The sequence below is a fragment of the Euprymna scolopes genome, chromosome 23, assembly GCF_053919585.1.
Source record: "Euprymna scolopes isolate OS-2025 chromosome 23, ASM5391958v1, whole genome shotgun sequence".
Taxonomy (NCBI): Eukaryota; Metazoa; Mollusca; class Cephalopoda; order Sepiida; family Sepiolidae; genus Euprymna; species Euprymna scolopes.
This window is the reverse complement of record NC_136504.1, coordinates 78054732-78078899: the sequence shown is the minus strand read 5'-3', so window position 1 is coordinate 78078899 and position 24168 is coordinate 78054732. Positions and strand designations below refer to the sequence as shown.

The window sequence follows — 24168 nt, the reverse complement described above, 5'->3', positions numbered from 1 at the left end:
ATCTAAGGGAATGGCAGAAACACTAGAGGATGACCTTCAATCTGTAGTAGAATGGGGGCAAGAATGGATGGTCACATTCAATGTTGCCTAGATTAAACTTGTTTCCTTCAATAATTACAAGAAACAACCAATAGCAATGGCCAAAGACTCATTATCTAAAAGTACTTCTTTTAAACTCCTCGGCCTAACGTTCACAGGAAACATGAGTTGGAACAATTACATTGAGAGCATTGCTAGGACCGCTGCGAAGAAGGTAGGCTCTCTTTACCGTGCTAGAAAGCTACTAATGCCCGAAAGTATACTACCTCTATAAGGCCACCATTCGGCCATGTATGGAGCATTGGTGTCATATTTGGGCTAGTGCATCCGCTACTAGTCTCTTGCTCCTAGACAAGATTCAAAAGAAAGTCGCCAACCTGATAGGTCCTGAACTATCATCTAAGCTCCAGCCTCTGTCCCATCGACAAAATGTTGCATCCCTCTGCCTGTTCTACAAATATTTTAGTGATGAATGCTCTGACAAACTGCAAGCACTTGTGCCCCCTCGACATAAATACCCCGACAAACCAGACAAGCAGTTAAACCTCACTCCTACACAGTAGAGATCCCTAGATGTAAGAGAGCTTTCTACTCTAGTAGTTTCTTCCCCAGAACTGCTAGACTTTGGAATTCTCTTCCGGGTCCCTGCTTCCCCAACTGTACTGACATGCAGAAGTTCAAGTGTAACATGAACCAACAACTTGCTGCCCAACTCCCTACATAGTACCCTGTAGCTTAGGTCCCTGATAGTATCAAAGTGGCAATGTGCCTTGTTTGTGGGTGAAAATGTAATAAAAAAATAAAGTACCCTTGTTTGTGGTTATTTTTGGAATCTTCTTTTTACTCCATTTTTTTTTTTTTAATATGACCAATTATATTCTAATTATTATGTTGTCTCAGCTCTCCAAAATGAGAAAAAATTTCAATGACTAAAATCAAAATTAACCGAAAATAACACCAAAATATCTTGCTGTGTAATTGTGATGAAAGACATGCAATATTCTCCAAGTTTGGGACAACATCAAGGGAGAAAACTTTAATGAAATTATCTCTCCTTTTTCTTGAGCAGTTGGAGAAAAATGGCTGCTCTTTCTTCTGCCGTTATTAATGGCATTGAAGTAAAGCTTATTAATTCCGATAAAGTAAGGTTTCCATTCTTCCGTGATGTCCTCACATCTTCATTTTGTTTGTGTCATAATAATTTATTATGTTGTAACATTTTTAATTCAATGTACATGTGCTGTTTACTGCTTCTTCGCTTGTCATTAATTAATTAAACCTAATAAAAATATACTTTCATTATTTTAAATGTTTTAGCATAAATTAAAGCTATCATTGTATCTAATATAACTGTTGCTAAAATGTTATATATGTGTTATAAAAAAAAAATGTTATATATGTGTTATAAAAAAAAAAATGTTATATATGTGTTATAAAAAAAAAATAATGCCATGATTTATTTTCTTCTTGTTGCTTTATTTCCATTGAAATGGTTCCAGACGGGGGGAGGGGGGGGGGGAAAGCACGTGTTCACATTTTTATGTATTTTCGGCATTACTAGCAAATAACGGTCAGAACTTTTTATGCCGGTTATCAGAGTTGAGTTTAAAAAAAAATTGTTTGCGTTGAATATTTTCAAAATCGAAACCGGTGTTTATTTTTACGTCTGCTCTGAATATTTGCACTTCTATTTTTTGGTTCACGTGTACGAGCCCCCACCCTTTATTTATTTTCATCTTTTTTTTCAGCGAATTATTATCAAATGTACAATACTCTACCAAATTATCCAAAAAAAAATTTTTTTTTTAATTTAAATATTTATAGGGAGTGCTCAGTTTCTAATGCAACGTTCTAGTAAATCGATCACACCAATTTTAGAACCACTTTTTTTTTTTCTTTGAAGCCAAATTTCGCGAATTTAGCCTTTGGGTTTGTTTTACTGTACACATAGATTCGAAAAAGTTGTCACAAAACAAATATAGAACAAATGTCATCAAAGGCAAGATAAGTTACTTTTCTACCTATGTTTTTTAGTGTTTACATTTAATGTAACATGTTTATTCAGCTCGAAAAACATACAGTTTACCGATGTATTGGAAAATTTAAAATGACTGTCTTTGAGGCGGTAAGTTTGGGAAAATGAATTATAAATAAAAAAACAGGTAAAATACTGTTAGAAACTCGCTCAATATATGTTACCGTGACATAGGCTGACATATATTCGGCGGGTTTTTAACAGTATTTTGACTGTTTTTTTTTTTAATTTTATTTCCCAAATTACCGTTTCAGAGAGAGAGAGAGAGAGAGAGAGTGTCGGCCGCCATTTTAAATTTTCCAATAATCGGTAAACACTGTATGTTTTTAGAGCTGAATAAACATGTTATATTAAATATAAATACTAAAAACATATCCAGTTGGGTAGAAAAGTAACTTATCTTGCCTTTGATAACATATATTTGTTTTGTGACAACTTTTTCGAATCTGTGTACAGTAAAACAAACCCACGAATTTATTTTTTTATTTTCGAATTTCTTTCTTTTTTTCTCGAATTTTTTTTTTTTTTTTTTTTTTTTTTTTTTAAATATACAATCTTTCCGAGCGAACCTGAACGATCACTTTTAAATTGATACCCCCACTCTATGGTCAATCAGTACAACTAATTATTTCAGTTTGAATTATTACGATTTTACAGAGCGGACTCATGACACCTTAATAATGAGAGCTGTCTGTTCTGATAGACTTTGTAATTGAAAAGTGGTCCCAAGCTCGTTCAGGTATGCCTCTTCCGTCATTCGACGTTTACAATCTTTAAATTAACAGGAAAACTCTTTCCACAGTTTCGAATACAATAAACTGATCCCCCATTCTAGGTATGTGAAAATGCCAAGGTTTTTGCGAGGGTTAAGTGGCATTGGTAACTTGAGTAAGCCGTAATTCTGTGCACTGAAGTATGTGTCATAAATTTGCCCCTACCACCTATATCAGGGGGGTTAACTACACCGCAGGGATACTGATGAGGTAGCACACATGTTTCGCTACATGCTGGTATTTGAACTATTTCCATACGTTCAGTAGAAGTGTAAAAAATTTTGAAGTGAAGTTTTGTGTCATTTACATCATTATTATTAGACCTCTACGAGAACACACACCCCTTTTACATAGATTGATAAATGAAAAATCCTCTAAGGGCAACAATTAATGGTCAATGTGTGCTAAATTTTTAGGGGTATTTGGGTCTGTATTTCGTATTGTTTTCATTGGTCGCCATGTTTGTTTTCGCTCACAAAAATTGAATGCACACGCATGGAAACAAATATGGCGACTAGTGAAACAATACTTGAATCGCCCTAAAAATCAATTTTTTAAAGGTAAGTCTTTAGTTGGTACCTGAAACTTTAGTTGGTAACGAAACTTGAAGATTGCGTTCTAAAAAAAAGATAATAATTTAAGTTTTTTTTACATAGGAACCATTGGACTTTTTGAAGATTAAGTGTCAGAGTTTTAAGGAACAGCGAAATGTTACCGATTTTGTTATTAAATCAGCATTAGATGATCAGGCATTGTTCCTTATATGCAACGACACTATTGCATTATTTAAAGATTAAAATATTTGACAACATTTTGAAACAAAGTATTCAACACATTAGTCGTAATTCACTGGGTAGCTACCAACAGAGAAATTTGAAATATTGAAGAAAAATTTGTCATCAACGTAGCCATATTTAAAATGAAAATCGCAGAGAATGAGGCAGCAATGTGAGCAAGTTTTCGTGTGGTGCTCATGTGGGCTAAGGAATACAAATGGCGAACATATTAAAATGTCAAACAGAAGTTGCAAAGAAAATATGTCTAGAAAAAAATTGATGGATTCTTGGCAGTAAGACTTTCTGCAAATACTGCAAATACTATTGCTGGTAAGGCGGAAAATTTTGGAAGAAATATTGTGTCACAGTTGAAAGATAAAGCAAAAGAATTTAAAGGTTTGCTGTTGCACCTGATGAATCAATGAATATGTCAGACATGTTGTTTACTAAAGGAATAAATGCCAAGTTTAAGATTACTGAGGAATTAGCATCTATGCACAACATGCATGGAAAAAAAACAGGCTTGAAGATATTTTTTGCAGAAGTAAAAATGTCATTGGCCGAGTACAACCTGCAATGAAAGAAACTAAAGTGCATAACGATGTATGGTGGCAGAAATATGTGTGGAAAAAGAAAAGACTTGGTATGGAACATAAACCGAGCTGTTGAAGATTCTGATGGTTTGGAGCCTCTGACATTACATTGCATCATTCATCAAGAATTTTTTTACAAAGCATCTGAACCTGTCATCTGTCCTAAAGCTTATATAGGAGCCTATATATATATATATATATATATATATATATATATATATATATGAAAGTGACCTTGTCTGTCTGAGGAATGGTCTCTACTAAACTCCTGTCAGTTTTTAGTCTACAGACTTGAAACTTAATATATAGGGGATTTGAACCTGTAAAACAAAGTTGATTTGATTTTTGGTCCGGAGAAATAGCTGCTAAGGGGTCAAAATTAAGAAAAATTGGAACTTGGCAGGTGTAAGTCAACTTAAAGTGCTCTTCGACACATCTGCAAATATATGTTACAATGTTGTTTCTTTTTTTAGTTTTTCTATGCATTTTGACATAGTAACAAATAAGGCTGGAGAGCTATATGTTTTGATTTCGATTCTAGCTGATGGCACCCAAGTCATATATATATTTGTTTAAACTTTTGAAATCACTACTATATATTGGATACAATTTAATAATCAGTATTGGCTCTGTAATAATAAATACAAAATTTACACAAAGTAAAATATATTTAAGCATATTTTATGACTGAACAATGTTGGGTGGCTTTCTAGTTTTATATATAAGAAGAGCTCTCGGTTGGTTTCAATAAAAAAGCGGGGCAATGTTGGCAGCTGGTTTGGCTGCCCCATACCCAGCATTACAATCTTCAAAGGAAGAAAAAAAAAAGAAGAAAAAAAGGGACATACGTTATTGATAGTGAAAGATTTCTGAGTTTGGAGTCTAATTTTTAAATTTCATGAGTTGGTGATTTTTTGGCCTACTGATTTGATAACCCGTCTTTAATAACATTTAGTTCTTATGATGAGCAAAATTTGGAGAAATAACGAAGATAACAATAATTAGAGCAGAAGTATAGTGAACAAACAAGCTTTGATAATATTATTCCAGACTTTTACGTATGCTGAAGCTATGGTTTGTTGAACTGTTGGTTTAGAGTATCAATCAGGATTGGTAGCCTCTCTACTAAAATCCAGAGTCAAACTTCTGAAATTTACTTGTATAAAATTACACTCTGGTTACAACTTAAATAGTTCCTTCAACCACTTGTAATAATTTAGATATACTCTATATTATCATGTTTAATGTGGATGAGCGTTTTTCACGAAACAAAATTTGAACTCAATTAAAAAGAAGTGATAGAGTACGAAATTAGGACCGAGGAATCAGTCATCCAGAAATTTGACTTCTGAAAGTTTAAAAAGTCTAAGTCCACTGTCCTTGATCAAATACTTTCATCCAACAGTGTGTTAAGATATAGACGAAGAGTAACTATTTAGTTTAAGACAAGAAAATCATATTCATTTTTACTTTCAAATTGGAATAAGATTTGTTTTTTGTTTTTTCAGGGTAAAGGGTTGTTTGCTTGTAAAGATTTCAAGAAAGGAGATGTCATCTTTGAGGAAGTTCCATTGGTCAGTTCTCAATTCTTGTGGAATGAATTCTACAAATATCATGCATGTGAATTCTGTTTAAAGTCATTAGAAACAGCCAAGAAGATGGCTCAACGGCTTACATCCATTTCTTCTCTAACCTTACCTCATCCCCAAAACTGTGTTGTACAGCCTGAACTTCAAGTTCACTGCCCACATTGTCAGGTGAATATTTCTCCATTAGTTTCAACCAAGAAAGAATTGCATTTAATGTAATTACCTGCTTTCTATTTCTGATATGAACTTCTTTCTTGATTGATTAGGTTGCATATTGTAGTAAAGAGTGTCTGGAAATGGCTTGGAATCGATACCATCGAACATTATGCATGGGAGCATCTAGAGGGGATGAATCTCATCCTTTAGAAATTTTACAAGCAGCATGGAGGTAAGTTTTGATTTAACTCATCCCTTTACCAACCAATTTGACTTCTTTTTTTCACTACATGCAGGGCCAACTATACTAGAAGAAGAAAAAAAAGAAACATGCAGAAACTCTTTTATTATAGAGTCAAGGAGATTGCAAAGTCAGGAAAAATGATTCGGGAATAATAGATATGTCCAATAAGAAATCAATAACTGATATGCAATTCCTACCCAAAAGTGGCAGAAATCTATCCGTGCACTGTTTCTGTTTGTTTTGACATATCTTTGTGAATCAGACTTTTCAACTCTGTTGCAAATTAAAACGAAGCAGCATAGTAGATTAGAGTTAGAAAATGATCCGCATTGTGCCCTTTAAAGCACTCCTCCGTGTATCCCAGAATAAGAAAAAATAATTACAGGTTTTGTCAATTGATGAACTGTTATCTTCTGAATAATATAATTACAGATTTATAATATTTTGCTGCCATATTGGACTTATTTTTCATTACATTAGTTTTAGTTTGGCATGTTAAGTAGTTTATCATAAATAAAAAAAAAACTATTTGACTTTTATTCAATTTTTATACATCAATCAATATTTTCAATTTGCATATAATTTGTAAAATTCCATTTTAAAAATAATCCATGTAAAGCTGTAAATGTAAAATCTATTTTGAAAAAAAAAATATTTTAGCAAAATATTTGCATATTATTTACACTGCACTTTTTGAGACATGCAATCGTGGAAAGAATGGGAAATGGGAGGGCTGACATTCTTACAAATGGTGAAAGAGGTGCATGAGCCGAGCAAGGTTGAGAACCCTTGTTTTAGATTTTGTTTTATAAAAAAGTGTTGAATTTATAAAGCATTGAAAAACATGTCCATGAAAAAAATTTGAAATTGGACATTTTTATATTCCAGAGTTGAGCTTTTAGATAACAGCCATATTTCAATATCAATCAAATTTCCAGTAAAATGAGTAGAGTTTCAAGTGCTTCTACTGTTTTCCTCTCAAACATTGAGGTTCCTCGCCTCGTATTTGGTACCTTAACATCCATGCATCTCCTTAATTAAGCTTTTCTATTTGTGGCAAATTATTCCTCCCTACATTAACTGGTTTGCTTTTGTCCCAAATCCTCTTTTTATAAGCAGTTTGTTAGAAAATAATAGCATGACCTTTGTAGCCAGTAGTAAAACTGGATACTACCCACAGGATGGAATACTGCTGCCATATCTGGGCAGGAGCTGCTAAAAACAGCCTATCCTGCCTTGACAGAGTACAAAATAGACTTCGTGGCTTAGTGGGGGATGCCCTTTTCTCTACCTTGCAACCTCTCTCCCACAGAAGAGACGTTGTGAGCCTTTCCTTGTTTTATCGTTATTTCCATGGCAGGTGCTCGTCTGAACTCCAATCTCTAGTCCCCCCTCGCCAATCTTTCACGAAAAACACCCATCTAGCCGAATACACTGTGAAAAATTTCCCCCACTCTTTATCTGTGCCTAAATCAAAACGTTGATTCCATGAACAAAGCTTCTTTCTTAGAACTGCACGCCTGTGGAACTCTGTTCCGTCTGCCTGCTTCCCACCTGACTACAACTTGGATGTCTTCAAGTCCAACGTTAACAAATTCCTAATGAACCGCCCCCTTAAGTAAACACTTCATCAAATCTCCACACTAACTTAATGTACTTGCAATAACCCTTATCCCAGAGTGGCTTCCGGACCTTGATAAGTGGTGACCACTGTGTAAAAAAAAAAAAAAAAATTTGGCATGATCACATTGAGCTCTGCTCTAATTAGTAATACACACGGACGAAAAAACGCTTTGGATAATCACAGATTTCAAGGTAGTTCTACTAAAATAGCCATATTTTTTAAACCAAAGCACTTCAAGTCTTCAAATTACTACTGTTTTGTTCGGAAATGAATATACTTTCAAATGAATTAATAAATATGAATGTACATTATATATTTTAAGAGTTTTAAGCAAATAAAGTGATAAAAATGTGAACGTCATAAAATGGCGTTTTCGGTAAGGTTTTGTAATGACCCGTACCGTGATTGTATGAAGAATTTTGTCATGAAATTTAGGAACCAATTAGAAGAGGTGTTAATCTTAATACTGTCAAGTGACCAAAATATTTTTGACCATTTCTTTTTTTGTTGTGTTAAAAATAAGACTTTAATATGACGAGTATTGAACATTTTGAAAAAAAAATTCTTCGGACACCCAGTAGTAAGTAAATCAATCTTTTTACTATCTTTATCAATTAAAAGTATTATTTTATGTTGAGTAGGACCGCGGTAATTGATAATTTAAAAGGACCTACCCGAAAAAAAAATTGTTTCTATTTCTCGAATTTGGTCAAATGAAGCTAGTATTACTAGAAGCAGCAGCAGCAGCTCCAGCCTGTAGAATCAGCGAAAGCACAGTGTAAACAACACGCGTTCTTTAATTTTTATTCAAGAACGAATTAAGAAAAACATGAAAATATGAATATAAATGTTCTTATATGTTTAATGAGAGCTATTTTGTTATCAGAATAACATCAGTTTAGAACTATTCGGTTTTCAGAATGTATAATAACAACAATCCCAACCAATTCGGCATTATGAATCTGTTGCAATTTCTCACATTGCTCGTCAAATTTAAAAATATGGTTAAAAAAACAAAAACTTTTGTAGATATATAGCTTGCATGCACTTTTATTCTTTAAATTAGTTTTGAACAACAAATTAAAACAATGTTTTACTGCGAACAGCCACAAATGTTTTTTTTTTCAAAATCAAAATAAGTATCAAAATCTCGTTTATATATAGATTCGAAAAAGTTGTCAAAAAAACAAATATATAACAAATAAATGTTATCAAAGGCAAGATAAGTTACTTTTCTACCAAACTGGATATATTTTTTGTGTTTTTATTCAATGTAACATGTTTATTCAGCTCGAAAAACATACAGTGTTTACCGATGTATTGGAAAATTAAAAATGGCACCCGGCCCGACTCTCTTTGACACGGTAAGTTTGAGAAAAGGAGTTAAAAATAAAAAAAAACTATACAAAATACTGTTAAAAACTCACTGAATATATGTCAGCCTATGTCACGGTAACATATATTGAGCGAGTTTCTAGCAGTATTTTGTCTACTTTTTTATTTTTAACTCTTTTCCCCAAACTTACAGTTTCAAGAGAGTCGGGCGCCATTTTAAATTTTCCAAAACATCGGTAAACACTGTTTTCAAGCTGAATAAACATGTTACATTAAATAAAAACACTAAAAAATTATCCAGTTAGGTAGAAAAGTAACTTGCTTTTGATAACATTTATTTGTTATATATTTGTTTTTTTGACAACTTTTTCGAATCTATGTGTATAGTAATACAAACCCTCAAAATCTATATCAATATTCTTGAAATTTTAAAAGCAGTTAGAAAACACATCAAACTACAATTAGGAAGCTTTTTATTTCGTTATTTTTTTTTCTACTTATTAAGCGAAAGATATTTTTACAACCTGCTCCAGCGTAGTATAAACGGCCTATGGAATTAACACCTTCAACCTCGAAAATAGAAATCAACAAATTTTTGAACGCTCTCTTTGAAAAAAAGCTCTCTTAACTTCACCTCTAATACAAATTATGTGTGGCAAGTCTCCTCCTAAAACACTCTTTAACCCTAACAATAACACTAAGTTTGAGTGGCAAGCCCCCCCCAACAAAATACCTCTGTAAGCCACATACAAGCATCTAAAACAAACAAACAAAAAATAGATCCTTCCTTAAAGAAAAATACACATAAAAATAAATTGGTTAACTGTCCTAAAATGTTAGAATGGCCAGGAAATGATGAATTATTTTACATTAAATTTTTGTGAAACTAACCACTCCCCCCTCTAATATTGTTTTTGTTAGCTTTGTCTCTGTCAAGTTTTCAGTATGTTCACACATAATTTTCCTTAGCCCTACAATTAATTCAAAGTCCGAATGGCAACCCTCCCCATATTCTCATTGCATAGAAACCCTCTTAAAACTACACATAATCATCTTAAAAAAAAAAAAGCATGCATATTTTCCCATAGAAAAAAAAAACAGTTAACTGCCCTAAAATGCTAGAATGACCTGTAATAGGAAATTATTTTACATTCAATTCTAAAATAATTTGTTTATCTTTCATTAAAGTTTTTCATGGCATTTTATACATAATTTCCTAAAAAGGTAGAATCACATTTTGGAGGGGTGGTCAGAAGGAGTTGAGTGGGGTTAAACAGAAGGTGTTAATCTACAATAATACCAAAGAAATATTGCAATATATTCATTTTTAAATGGTGCTATGTTTAGATTTAAGTTTTTTGTACATAAAGCACATTACAATTCAACTTTGAGTTCTCCAACTTCTTTTCTGTTTATGGATACATGGCATTTTTAAGGAATTGCTGCATATTTATGCACATTTACTGCAGATTATTTGGAAACCATAAACTTTGGGAGATTTTCAGTTGCATATTCTGATTCCTTGTACAAAAATACATTTATATGGTAAATTTCATTTCTTAGTCTTGTGTTTTAACAAAGATATGACATTTTTACTGAAAAAGTAGTGTAAAAAATGTGACAAAACACATAATTTTCTTAAAGAGGGAAAAATATCCAAACGTGTGAGGCACAAAAATAGCCATAACTTCCTTAATTTTAATCAGATTTTAAAAATTTAAAAAGATTCTTTCTTAGCTCATCAAGCTCTTTCTATGCATACCAATATTGAAATATTTCAAGCTATTTCAATTTTTTCATGTGTATTGCTACTCTAATTAAAGGAGAACAACTGATCAAATAAATTTTTGACAAAACTATATGAACATAATCAGATAAAGTAAAATGAGATTTTTCCCTATTTCATTGACGTATCACTTTCTATCCGAAAGCTAGTGTTCTGTTCCTTTCACAATGCATTAAGCTCTGTATCCTGTTTTGCTTGCTTGTTCTCATTTGTATGTGACACTAGGTTGAGTCTGAATATGGTGCAGACCATGAGCATCACAAGTATGCTTAAGGTTAGTTAGTAAGTAATTATTAAGAAAAATAACATATATTTACTTGAAAATAGATGATGTCATAAAAGATGAAAGGTAACTTTTGTCAATTTTTGAAAAATTCAGCTTATTTAATGATGTTATCCAATCAATCTAAAAGAGAGGAGAGTTTATATTATGGCATTTCAAGAGAACTTAATATTTGTATTTGAAGACAGCGGCAGTTAATATAATACTAACGGTCTGCCAATTTACAGAGTGTTCAGAATAAATTTGAAATTTTGGAATGTGGCCATATCTTGTCCACTGATTCATGCATTCTCACATCTCTCAGTATTTTGCTGAATACAACTCGAAGAAGCCGTCCTGAGGTTCCACCATGTCCTTCAGGCAGGACCTTAATTTGGAGTGGACACCTTCATGATGCTCAAAAAACATAGAACATCGGTTTGATTCTGACAATCGTTGTTTTTGCAAGCTAATGTCTTTCTCAACTGTAATAAATAATAAATAATACTCCTCTTCTTCCTCTTGCAATAAGACAAGTTCCTATTTACAATGCCTCCCCATGGGACAGACACCAGGGTCATTTTTTAATGTGGAGAAAAGGAACAAAAAATTAAAATTGTCTCAGTCGTGAAGGATTTCTCCTCTACTAACAGAGAACAAGAAATTGAAGTGTAGTATCTGAAGAACAGATACTACACTTTGATCTTGACCCAAAGGCCAAAAAAATAAGTTGGTGATGGACGAGGCAATGTTGGGAACTGTAAAGTCATGGAAGTTCTCAGAATGCTATTTTGAGTTTTTTGAATGTGTCACATAGATCTGAGGCCTGTCACAGTCACATTTCATGACAATAGTAGAAAGCAATTCCATGTAGCCATCTGAATTTAGTCTGGAGCTCTTTTTGAAGATGTGAGACAACATAACATGAGTTTTACTGGAAACTTTGTCTTCATCATACACAGGACTTATTGCCGACCTATAGGATAACCATCTGTTCTGCATGTTGTACAACTGATCCTTCTTGTCTGAGAAGGACCAGAAAGACTTTACCTTTTCATGTGCTACAAAAAAAAAAAATATTTTTTCATTTCTATTTCTCTCTTACTTTCCCTCTCTGCCCTGCTTCAAGCAAGTCTGTCAACCTAGTCCACAAATCCCAAAACTTCATCATGAAAAGTTTCAATAAAAAATACACAAACCCGGATCTCCAACTTCTAATGTAGACCCCCACTATCATGACTCCTTCTCAAACATCAGGGGTCTCCATTCTAACCTTTCAGAGGTTGAAACCCAATTACAGGAGACTAAACCAGACATATTATTTCTAAGCGAAACTGGCATTGGCATTGGACAGACTATTTCCTTAAATGAGTTCGTAATTAAAGGATACTCTAATTAACTTCTAAATCTGACCCCCAAGATCGCCATGGGCATGGAATATGTGCCTATATTAAAGATGGCTTTCCATGTGGTAGGGACATCTCCAGAGAAGATCTTAACTTACCCCATGTGTGCTTCCGGGTTGCACTAGCTCAAACTACTGCATTTATATTTGCTTTCTATCGCCTCCACAACAGAAGATTTACTATCTTTAAAAGCATATCTGAGAAAATTGACCATGTCCTATCTGTTTATCCTTCAGCTAATATTCATGTCTGTGGAGACTTCAATTTTCACAATGTGGAATGGTTGACTCACTCAAACAAGACAGATGATGAAGAGGGGTTTTGTCATGATTTCTCCATTGTTTATGACCTCACTCAGATTGTTCACGAACCCACTGACGGCCAGTATGCAAGTCTCCTAGACCTTTTTCTCACAGCTTGCCCTGAACTGTGTTCAGCTTCCGTTCTCTCTCCACTTGGATCTTCTGACCACTCTGTTGTATCAGTTAAGATAAAAATGAAATGTAATAAGTCCTCAGATGTACCTCTCCACCGTACAGTATATCGATACACTATGGCTGACTGGGATAGCTTCCGTACATTTATATCAGATCTAGCTCTGCGTTCCATGTTTAAAAAGGATGTGTCCTCTATAGTATCAGACCTGACGGAATGGTTAATTGTAAGTATAGACCGTTTCATACCCTCAAAAAAGTTCCAGCAAAAACCTAACTGCCAGCCATGGTTCTCTCCAGAATGTGCTGCTGCCATTGCGCACAGAAATCACTTTTTCCATTGCTTCCAACGTAATAGATGTACTGAGACTAAAGCCGCTTTCAGGACTGCCAGCAACCACTGTAAAAAATTAATAAAGAACGCAAGAGAGTTGTATGCTCAGTCTGTCAAGTCCAAAGTAGCTGAGCAACAGCTTGGTTCCCACCAGTTTTGGCAAATAGCAAACAGGATCCTGAACAGAAACGTGTGCTCTATCCCAACTATCATCAATGGACCTATCTCATCAGCATCAGACAAAGCCAAACTCTTTGGCAAGAATTTTGCAGCTAATTCTACCCTTTGCGACGAAGGCCGCCAACCTCCAATATTTCCTCCTGTATCTGAAAACACGCTATGTGACATACAAATATCTATATGTGATGTTGCCAATCAAAAACCTTGATTCCAGTAAAGCATCCGGCCCTGACGATATTCCAATTATAGTACTCAAAAGACTTCAACCAGAACTAGCACCCATCCTTACAAAACTGTTTAAACGTTGTCTTAAGGAGAATTGCTTCCCATCACTCTGGAAAATCTCATCAGTATGCCCTGTATTTAAGAATTCAAGTGATCGCTCATCTCCCTCTCAGTACACAGAATCTGTGTTAAATAGTAATCAACCATCTCAGCAAAAATAACTTTCTTAGTGACACGCAATATGCTAGATCTACAACAGATGTGCTTACAGTTATATCTCATAGGATTAGCGAATTTCTCGACGGAGGCTACATTTCTAGGGCAATTGCTCTTGACATATCAAAGGCCTTTGATAGAGTATGGCATAAAGGTTTACTTCACAAGATCTCCAGCTACGGTATAGCTGGAAATGTCTTCTCAATTATTAAATCATTTCTCTCTGATAGGTTCATAAGAGTAGTAGTTGAGGGGCAAAAATCAGAAGCTGACAGTATTAATGCCGGTGTCCCTCAGGGGTCCATCCTGGGCCCAACTCTCTTCCTGATCTACATTAATGATCTTCCAAATCACATTCTTACATCATTCATAGAGATTTATGCTGATAACACTACTATCTATAGTAGCACATCTAAGACCGTAAACGATCAAGTTCTCTCTGATTCTCTCTCCTCTGATCTTGAGCAAGTGGTACAATGAGGAAAGAGGTGGCTTGTTACTTTTAATGCATCTAAAACCAAATTTTTATCTTTACATCATCAACGCTCTGATTCCCATCTGGCATCAATTGAAATAAATGGTTCTCGTCTTGAGGAGGCCTCATGTTTTGACAAGCTTCTGGGCTTGACCTTTACTCCTGATCTTAATTGGAATACATACATTAAATCTGTTGCCAAGGCCACTGGAAAAATGGTGGGATCCTTCTATCAATCCAGTAGATATCTCACTGCTGATACAATTCTCTATCTATATAAGAGCCAGGTACGTCCAAGGATGGAGTACTGTTGTCACATTTGGGTAGGAGCTGCTAGAAAGGACTTGTCCTGCCTTGATAGAGTTCAAAATAGACTTCGTAGCCTCGTAAGAGATGTCCTTTTCTCTTCCCTGCAACCTCTTTCTCACAGAACAGATGTTGCGAGTTTGTCTCTGATTTATTGTTATTTTCATGGCAAGTGCTCAGCTGAGCTCCAATCTATGGTTCCCCCCTCGCCGAACTTTCACAAGAAACACCTGTCTAGCAGAAAACACTATCACTAATTTACCCCACTCTTTATCTGTGCCTAAACCTAAACCTTTCTTAGAACTGCACACCTATGGAATTGTCTTCCGTTTTCCTGCTTTCCAGCTGAATATGGCTGTCTTCAAGTCTAATGTAAACAAGTTCTTGATGAGCCATTCCATATAAGTTAACAAATTTACCAAATTTCCATTAATAACACTTACTATATTGTCCAATTTCTACTGTACACTCTTTAACCCTTATTCTCGAGTGGCCTCTTGGCCTTGATAAGTAGTGATGGCTATGTAAAAAAAAAACCCAAAAAACAAATTGAACTGGGTGTTTTACCTTGTTAAGGTATTCTTGGCTTTCATATGGCAGTTCTCTTGGATCTTGACAATGAGCCTTTGTGATTCTTGCACGAGGAGTAATAAAAATCGTCATTCAGCGCTTTCTTCATAGTTGCCACTCCAATGCAATTTTCATTGTGGCCAATATCTGCATTGATCTTAACTGAACCTCTTTGCAGCTTCTGGACAAAGTTATATGAACGCAGTCAAAATGTCTAATTATCCTTTCTGCTAACTACCCTTCCACATCTCTTTTGCAATTTTTCAGCTCACAGGCCTTCAAGATATTGAAGGAGCATTTAAGTTGCAACTAAAATTTCCAAATTTTTTAATCTGGCATAAATCATGATGCCGGTTGATCTCTTCCAATATTCGTCTGGTTGTCCAATAATAAACAGAAACAGCTATGCACTTTATCACTATTGAATACTTGAAATGGTTGCGAAATAAAAGAATATAGATTAATTATCAGATTTGTCGCAAATATTCGGGTATGTTTCTGGAAAAGCAGCAGTGGTAATCATGACGTGAAATTTCCAAATATGAAAACATTTTGGAATTTTAAAATATTTGATATTGGTTAACGAACACTGATCTTAGATTATTTAGTTTATTTTTTAAATTCTGCTTTTTCAATTTTTTTTCAAGTCAAATCATTTAAAAAAGAAATAATATTTACAATAAAATAAAAGTTTATTTGTTTTTTACTTTATTAAGTAACAAAAAAATATGAAAATTTAAAAATAATTTGGAATATTAAAACCTTTTTAAAACATTAATATAAATTTTTAAACATAGTTTTTATTTTTTCCTTATATATTATAGATTATAGTAAAGAGAAGGAAAATATTTTTTTCATATTTACAAAGAATCAAATAAAATATTCCATTGGTAAACAAAATTTAGAAACATTAATGCTTTTTCATATTATTTGGATTCTTCAAACTACTGTTCTCATCTTGAATGTCATTTTCATAATGTTTCAGGTGTTTAGGGTGTATCTTGTTGAACTTGGAAATCTTTCTGTCAAACTTGGGAATCTGCATGGAATTTCGGATGGAACTGTTTATTTAATTCACAGAGATAGCATGCTCTTTCATTCTATCAGCCATGACTAAATAGAAGTCCTAAATAATTTGTAATTATATTTTCAGTCGGCGACACTGAAGAATGTCACATTTACAACTGAATTTTTCCAAGTACTCTGACCAGTGTGCCACAGAGTTCTTGAGGATAATTTTATTACAAATTTTAGGAGTTTTAAACCTATTTTATTTCTAAATATAAATCTCAGTATTTAATATATATATATATATATGTTATTATTTATGCTATGGCAAATAGCTCCACTACCTTGTGAATATGTTGTGGAAGGCAAAGACTAAGGGAATAAACCCTGACAAAAATCTGATTTGGAGTTCCAATAGATGGTTGGTGAAGTACTGCAATACCTTTCTGGCAACTCCTGCCACCGACCATATTGGTTTGACTACTGTAACTCCAGTTTCTATTGTATAGCAACAGCAGATGCTGCAGTGCATCAGATGCAGAAAGCCATTGTCTCGTGAGACAGAAGGTTGCTATCATCATGTTTGCATACCGTGTGAAATTTTATGCTAGGTCTACTTGATCATCAAAGTATATAATTTTACATGTTAATTATTAATAATTGATAATATATGTAATAAGTAGGTAGTAATGATATATATATTATATTTACATCTAGAAATAAAATAGATTTAAGGCTCCTAAAATTTCTACTAGAATTGTCTGCAAGAACTCTGTTGTATTTTGAAAAATTCAGTTGTAAAAGTGACCTTCTTCTGAAGGTTGAAGGTTCAATTCTTAGTGAAGGCAACCGAAAATACAATTGCCGATTCTTGAGTTTGACAATGATTCCCAAGTTCCATAAGATACACCTGAAGACGGTCAGTGAGTACATTGACTAAAATATGAAAATGACACTCAAGATGAAAATAGTTGTTTGAATAATCCAAATAACCAATTCTCATTTCCAGAAATTAGAAGCATGTGTTTTTATTTCTAAAAACACAATATAAAGTCACACACTGCTGTTTGGAATATGCTAGTGTTGCTTGAACGTTTACTGAAGTTTTTTTGATTAAAACCTTTATTTTTATTATTTTTTTAAAGGAATATTCATTTTCCTCCTGAGTCCTGTAGCATCATGCTGATGGCAAAGATGATTGCAATTGTGAAACAGGTAAGTTGATCTCTGTGATTCAAATCTGTCTTCTCATGAAATGTTTTGCAATTTATGAGATGAAAAAAATGATATTCTATCAAAAAGTTGAGATTTTTTACAGAATCATGATAATTTTGATTGCAGAAATTTAATCCGCCTGAAGTTCAAGAATTCAATTTTTTTGTAAACATTTTGTGACTTATAATACGAGTGAAAATTACAACCCATGCTTTCTTAAGAGTTGTGATTAGCAATTTTATTTTGTACACCCTAACGAAAACAACATATAAGAAGCAGTACCATTTCAGTAAATGCTGCCTTCTCGCTTGCAGCCCTTTGAAAATTTTAGTGAATTAAATTTTTTCCCTATTATTGAATTGTGTTTCTGTCTGTTTCTACATGATTCAAATCTTTCTTTATTTACTATTGAACATTAGCTTGATTTCTACTGTTCTACAAATCGTATTACAAAGAGTCAAATTGTTAACTATTTAAATTCATCTTATATGATTTTTGCCAATGTGTGAAGTTTCTAATTTGGATATACATAGAATTGAGGATTGAGTGAGGACTTCTGTGTCTAGTATATTTTCCTGCCCGCCTATGTCAAGCAGTTACCTCAGCCTAATGGTGTGGAAGTTTTAGTTTTCTGGTGTGCCGTTGGTAGATGGTCCACGATTCACATCCATAGGATGTTGAGTATGACAACTTCGTAGACCTTTATCTTTGTCATGCAGGTGATGCCTCTTCTGTTCCATACATTGTTGTGAAGAATGCCAAAGGCAGCACTTGCTTTGGTAAGTCTGGTGTTTCATGTTGATGATTTCACTGTCAATGACTACATTGCAGGAGAGTATAATGCTAAAGTAGGTGAACTTATCAACCACATTGAGTCTTTGCCTCTTGATGGAAATGTTGGGTTCAACATATGGTTTTTCCTGGAGCAGGTTGGTGCATCATCCTGGTCTTTTTGTTATTGATTGTCAGATCAAAGTTGTCACAGATTTCTAAGAATATGTCTGCACTGAGTTGCATGTTTGTTTCAAAGGTAGCACTGGGGGCACAGTCATCAGCAAACAAAGTCATTGATAGTATCTGGTGTAACCCTGGATTTTTCTTGTAGCTTTCTGAGATTGAAAACTGATCGATCAAATCTGTACCTGATTCTTATACTCACATCAGCGTCTTCAAAGGCATCCATCAGCATGCAGAGAACATGAGGCAAAACACACCTCTGTTTCTTTCCATTTGTGACTTCAAAAGGGTCAGTGATCTCTTCACTATCTTCTACTCTGGCCAGCATTCCATTATGAAACTCATATGTGATGGCGATGAATTTTCTAGGACACTCATACTTTGCAATAATTTTTGCTTATATTGTAAAAGGTTTTGGTTAGATCAATATAGGTGAAGTATAAATCCACGTTTTGTTCTTGGCACATAACTTTTGTTATTAGCAGGTCATGCTCAGAACAAGCTTGTGAGATAAGACCATTATGATTGCATTTTCTAACATAATGCTTTCCAATTACACCTTCCCAGGTGACACTGTCTCACTCTACTTTTGTGTTAAAGTCATCAAGGATGATGAGCTTGTTTGAATTTGGTGTTGCACCTATGACGGTGTTCAATAGAACTTATCTTTAACCTCATTGGGGTTTGTCATTGTGGGGGCATATGCACTGACAAGGTGGCAAACTTCTTCCCATAAGAGAGAGAGGGAGCTTCAGTGTCATTATTTTATAGTTCACTTCTTTTGGAGGGCCAGCCAGTTTCCTCACAAGTGTATTTTCTACTGCAAAAACAACTCCAGCCTCATGCCTCTTTTCAGATTGTTTGCTACTCCAAAAGAAAGTATATTGATCTCTTTACTATGTTCACCTTCACTTTTTAGTCTTGTTTCACAAATAGCAACGATGTCAGTGTTGTATCTTGCGAGTGCATTGTGTTTTTTGTAGTCTGTCGTAATCGTTTTTGTCCAAGAGTATATGAATATTCCAAATCACAATCTTGATATATTTTTTGTTCTTGTTTTTTTCAATCACTTTAGTAGGGTTCCTGCTGACTACTGTAAGCCAGCCAAGATGTAGGCTATGTTTCGGGTATCTTTTCTAGCCTGTTCTAACATCATATGACATGAGGGGGGGGATAATGGATAATATGTGTTTGTTTAAAGTGAAGCTGCTTTGCACAAAGCCAACCTCCCTCTCTCATTCTAACCAGTCAGAACAGGCCAAGTGGGTTGCAGGAGTTGCTGGAAGGGGACAACTACACTGGCTAATTGCCTATTGGCTCCACTTTGAGGTCCATGGCCAAGGTTATCCTCCCTGATGGTTCGCTGTAGTCACAAGTGCATGGAAGTTGTTTTAAACAGTTTGGTTTTGACTGTTAATCCAGTCTGGAGGACTCTTTGCCTAACCGTGCTGTACATACCCAACCATCATTAAATATTTAAAATACGTGTTCTTTACGTAATACCCACCACCTGAAAATGGCTCTGAAATGAACCAAAAATATGCAACAAGTGTGTCAAATTCATATGCTAGTTCAAGCCTTTCATCTTGAAAGAATCAAGGAAAAAATATGCAAATACAGGTCATCTGTAATATTTAACAAAATATATTTTTGCTCAATAATTATAATTTTAGATGTATCATAAAACACTATTTTTTTTATAAAAAATAGAATGTATACAACAGAAGTCTAGGGTAAAAATAAATGCTGCAGTAAGATCAAACAGAGCAAATTATAACACGGTGGAATGCAAATTTATGACGTTTAACATTTTGCATACATATGTTCTCAAAATTAAAATTAAAAATATAACATGTAATAAACTTTTTCTTGTTTGAAAAAAAAAAAATGGGAGAGGCATGGCCAATATTCATTCATACCAAAAGAAAGGGAAATTGACTTTTAATGGACTCATAAAATGTAAGGTCCCAAAACAATCTACTAAACATTTTATGTTCCTGGTTAAACTTTAGTATAAAGAATGTTAATGTTAAAAGCCATACAAAACACTAACTCTAAGTTTGATTAGCAAAAAAATAAACATTAAAATTAGATGGAAAAGATGTGGATGACATTTGTATAAAATATTGTTAAAGGTATTAGTTGAAAATCAATTTATATTTTACAGGGTCAATTTAAGTAAATTACACCACCCAAAAGTAAAAATAATCATTTATGTGTTAATTTTTAGTATGCAAAACTTATCTCCAACTCTGAAATAATAAATAACCTGGATCAGGTCCTCAAAAATGTTGTTCAAACAATGTATAGAAATTCTGAAATTCATGGTAAAATTAACAGCTCCTTTGTTGACAGATTTAGTTAGTGGAGTCCATCAGGGATCTCTGCAGAAGCTGTCTGCTTTTCATTTTTGCCCTATAAGTGTTGCATAGAAAGTTTTGTCTGAGAATGAATGTTATCAAAATGATGTTTAGTGGGTGCAGTATTAGAAAGTCCTCAGAAAGTGTAAAGTTCCTCTGCTCAATTTTTTGAAAAGGCAGTTTAGTACAATTCAATCTTTTGCAGTCCTTGTAAGCATCGGGTAACATTGGGTAGTGCAGTGGAAAAACTGGTGAGTTGAGAAAAGATAACCAGATTGTGTGTTGCAAGAAGTGTAAGACAATGGAGATGAATGAGAACTTGGATGTGAATATTTGGATGGTTACAAAGCTACTGAGGTTGTTAAGTTTTGTTACCTTGGTGATACCATTGGAGCACAGGGAGAAGCTGATGCTAGTGTCATTGCAACAGTCAGGAATGAATGAAGTAAGTTCAGAGAGGTTTTGCCATTACTAACCAGAATATTATTATCAAGGGAAGAGTTTATCAGGCATGCAATATGGAAGTGAAGATTGAGGACATTTGTTTCATGGAAAAAAATATGGAAATGAATTAATGCATGTGCAATGGGAGTCGTGATGGCAGGTTTAGATTTCATAATTTTAGGGGAAGATTAAATCTGTTAAGTATGCGATGTTGTATGGAATGAGTGCTGAACCCTTATCCAGTTCACATTTGTTCATTTTCAGCCTAATGACAAACAAATCGGATAAATATGCAATGCTGAATCAGATCAAACCTGGCATATCAGCTCTGATATCTTATTGTCAAAGCTCTTGATTGTCAATCGGCTATATTGGTTTGGTCATGTTGAAAGGAGCAATTCTTGGATAAAAATATATGTAGGCCGTAAGTAAAATGGAACAACCCAAGAAAATTTAGATGCAAACCATCAAAAAAATTTTAGAAAATGGATTTGGAATGGAATCGATTGGTCAAACTGATCACCAAGCTTAGAAACCGGGATTGCAAACTGTCAGAAAATGTCAAGTCCTGACTAAGAGAACTAAGAATATAAAATGATTATGATGATGACAGTTGTGTGCAGAACAGGAAATTGTGTTGGTTTGGTCACATTGAAAGAATGGATGAGTTTTTTTGGTTAGTAAATGTAGGTCAGTTGAGGTAGCAAGGTCAATTCACAGAGAAAGGTTAACATGTAAGAAAGTGATAAAGATGGATTTAAAAAAGATAAAGAACTGACCAGAGATCAGGTAATTTGATGTCAATTTCTAAAAGATGTCCAATAGATGTCAGCATGTAAAATATGGTAAACCAAATATGATGCTGATTTTTCTATTTCATAACTTTAATGAAATGTTTCCTCATTAAGCTTTTAGTAATTCTGTGATAAGTAATATTCATCTGATTCTTGATTTTACTCAAAAATAAAAAGTTAATGATTTAAAACTTGAGATGATTTTCTTGCTACTTTCTCTCAGTCAGATGATCCAGCTGCTGTTTTGAAAGCTTTCTCTCAGTTTACCAATTCCACAGTCAACGAAGAGCAGCAGATTATGCATAAATTACTTGGATCAAAATTCAGTGTAAGAAACATTTTATTATTGATGACTAAATCTAAATTTCTCATCATTCCTAATTGAAAGCGTTAATCTGGCTGGTGGAAAAAAACATCTTTCATTTAACGACAAAAATACAAAGTTAAGTGCATTTTTCATTATTTATAATTCATATCCATTGCTAATTTAGAAATTCCTGGGAGCATAATTTTCTGTTGGCAATCTAACAATGTTCTAATTACAAATATTTGTGTTTTACCTCAAGTGTAAAATACTGTCAGTCATCGGATCTTTTAAGAATGAATCTACATGACAACACATAATTGTTTTTATTCTGATCTAATTTCAAAGACTTTTTTCTTTTTCTCATCAGGCTCAATTGCAAACATTAAGGTCTATGGTCATGCAAGCATTGTATGATGAAAAAATTGCACAGGTAATTGTATTTTCCATGTTAAAATTATTATTTTATCCATTTTTTAACTAATAAATGTCATAAAAATTATGATTTTCAATCTTGTGTTTTTGCTGTTCTAATGAGATAATTTTAAATTAAGAAAAATAAATCCCTGAAATTATTAAAGCATTTATCCCAAATAAAATAAAATCATTTCAAGACCAACAAATGTTATTAGTAGAATAATATTAAGAATAATAAGACCTCAGTTAGAATATTTTACTCAGTAACTCTGGACATCAGTAGCTAGATATAGGAATTTTTTATTTTGTATTCTGTCTATGTTTGTGTTGGACATTCATCATTTTTCCATATTTTATAACATGATTTATTATTTATTGTATAACATGAAAATTGAAAATTACCATATGAGAATAAAAAATTATTCATTCTAGACAGATTGAACCAGTTTTCTCTGGAGGAGAAAATTTCTTGGGAATATTAAATTTACAAGCCATCCTTAGTTTTCTCAGCCAAGGGAGGTAACAATGTTAAGTTTTTGCAGTTTTTGTAAGAAACTGTTGACATCCTCCTAGATACAGCATCTGATATTTCCAAATGGTCACCCATTTGGTATTATCTAGGCTAAACTTTAACTGGTGTGTCAATGTTATTATGCTGTATGTAGGAGTCCACAGGACCTGCCCTTCATTTTTTAGAGGATGCCATATATGTCTGCTTGTATCAGTGTAATTATGTTAGCTTATATTTTAAAACTAGCAAAAACAAATTACATGCCTTTTGCTAATGAACTTCGAAAACTATTTTCATTAATAATTAATTTTCTACCTCATTGTTTTTCATAATTTTTTCATATGTTCATTATTGCGAAAAGTAGATGCAATTAGTTTTACTTGAAATTCAATAGTTTGATTTTTGAATTTCACTCTAATAATGAAGAAGCATCAAATTCTGCAGATGAAGTTTAGACATAACTGTATTTGCCAATGACTATAGAATATTTCTCATTGTTTTGTCATTGAATCAAATATGTGTTTTGATATAAATATAGGTTTAGTAAATGAAAATCTTTTGTATTTATTCTTTTAGATTTAGGCAAAAATCTGAATTTTTTTAATTATATTTAAAATATATTATAAAATATATATAAAATATATATGAAAAAATATAAAATATATTCAAAAATCTCTAAAAAGAAAATAGGAATTGCCAAAAAGTATAGATTAAGAAAAAATATTTTCATAAAGTGCAATATTTAAAATTTTAAGTTACACTTCTGTACATTTTTTAGCACACTTGTTCACTTTTTTAAA

At 33.5% G+C, this 24168-nt stretch overlaps 1 protein-coding gene across 2 annotated transcripts in view; it reads left to right on the top strand.

The window, feature by feature from the left end:
* Nucleotides 1-1036: 1036 nt before the first annotated feature.
* The window catches only part of LOC145246025 (protein-lysine N-trimethyltransferase SMYD5-like), a 60917-nt gene continuing 37785 nt past the window's right edge, over nucleotides 1037-24168 (top strand). The window contains exons 1-6 of one of the 2 annotated variants that reach the window (XM_080107849.1): nucleotides 1037-1181; nucleotides 5725-5973; nucleotides 6072-6193; nucleotides 17512-17581; nucleotides 22360-22464; nucleotides 22811-22873. In XM_080107849.1, coding sequence (XP_079963975.1) covers nucleotides 1119-1181; nucleotides 5725-5973; nucleotides 6072-6193; nucleotides 17512-17581; nucleotides 22360-22464; nucleotides 22811-22873 — 672 coding nt within the window. In that variant the 5' untranslated portion in view covers nucleotides 1037-1118. Of the gene's footprint in view, nucleotides 1182-2592; nucleotides 2814-5724; nucleotides 5974-6071; nucleotides 6194-17511; nucleotides 17582-22359; nucleotides 22465-22810; nucleotides 22874-24168 lie in introns of those variants that run through there. The other variant, XM_080107850.1, reaches the window with a different exon arrangement.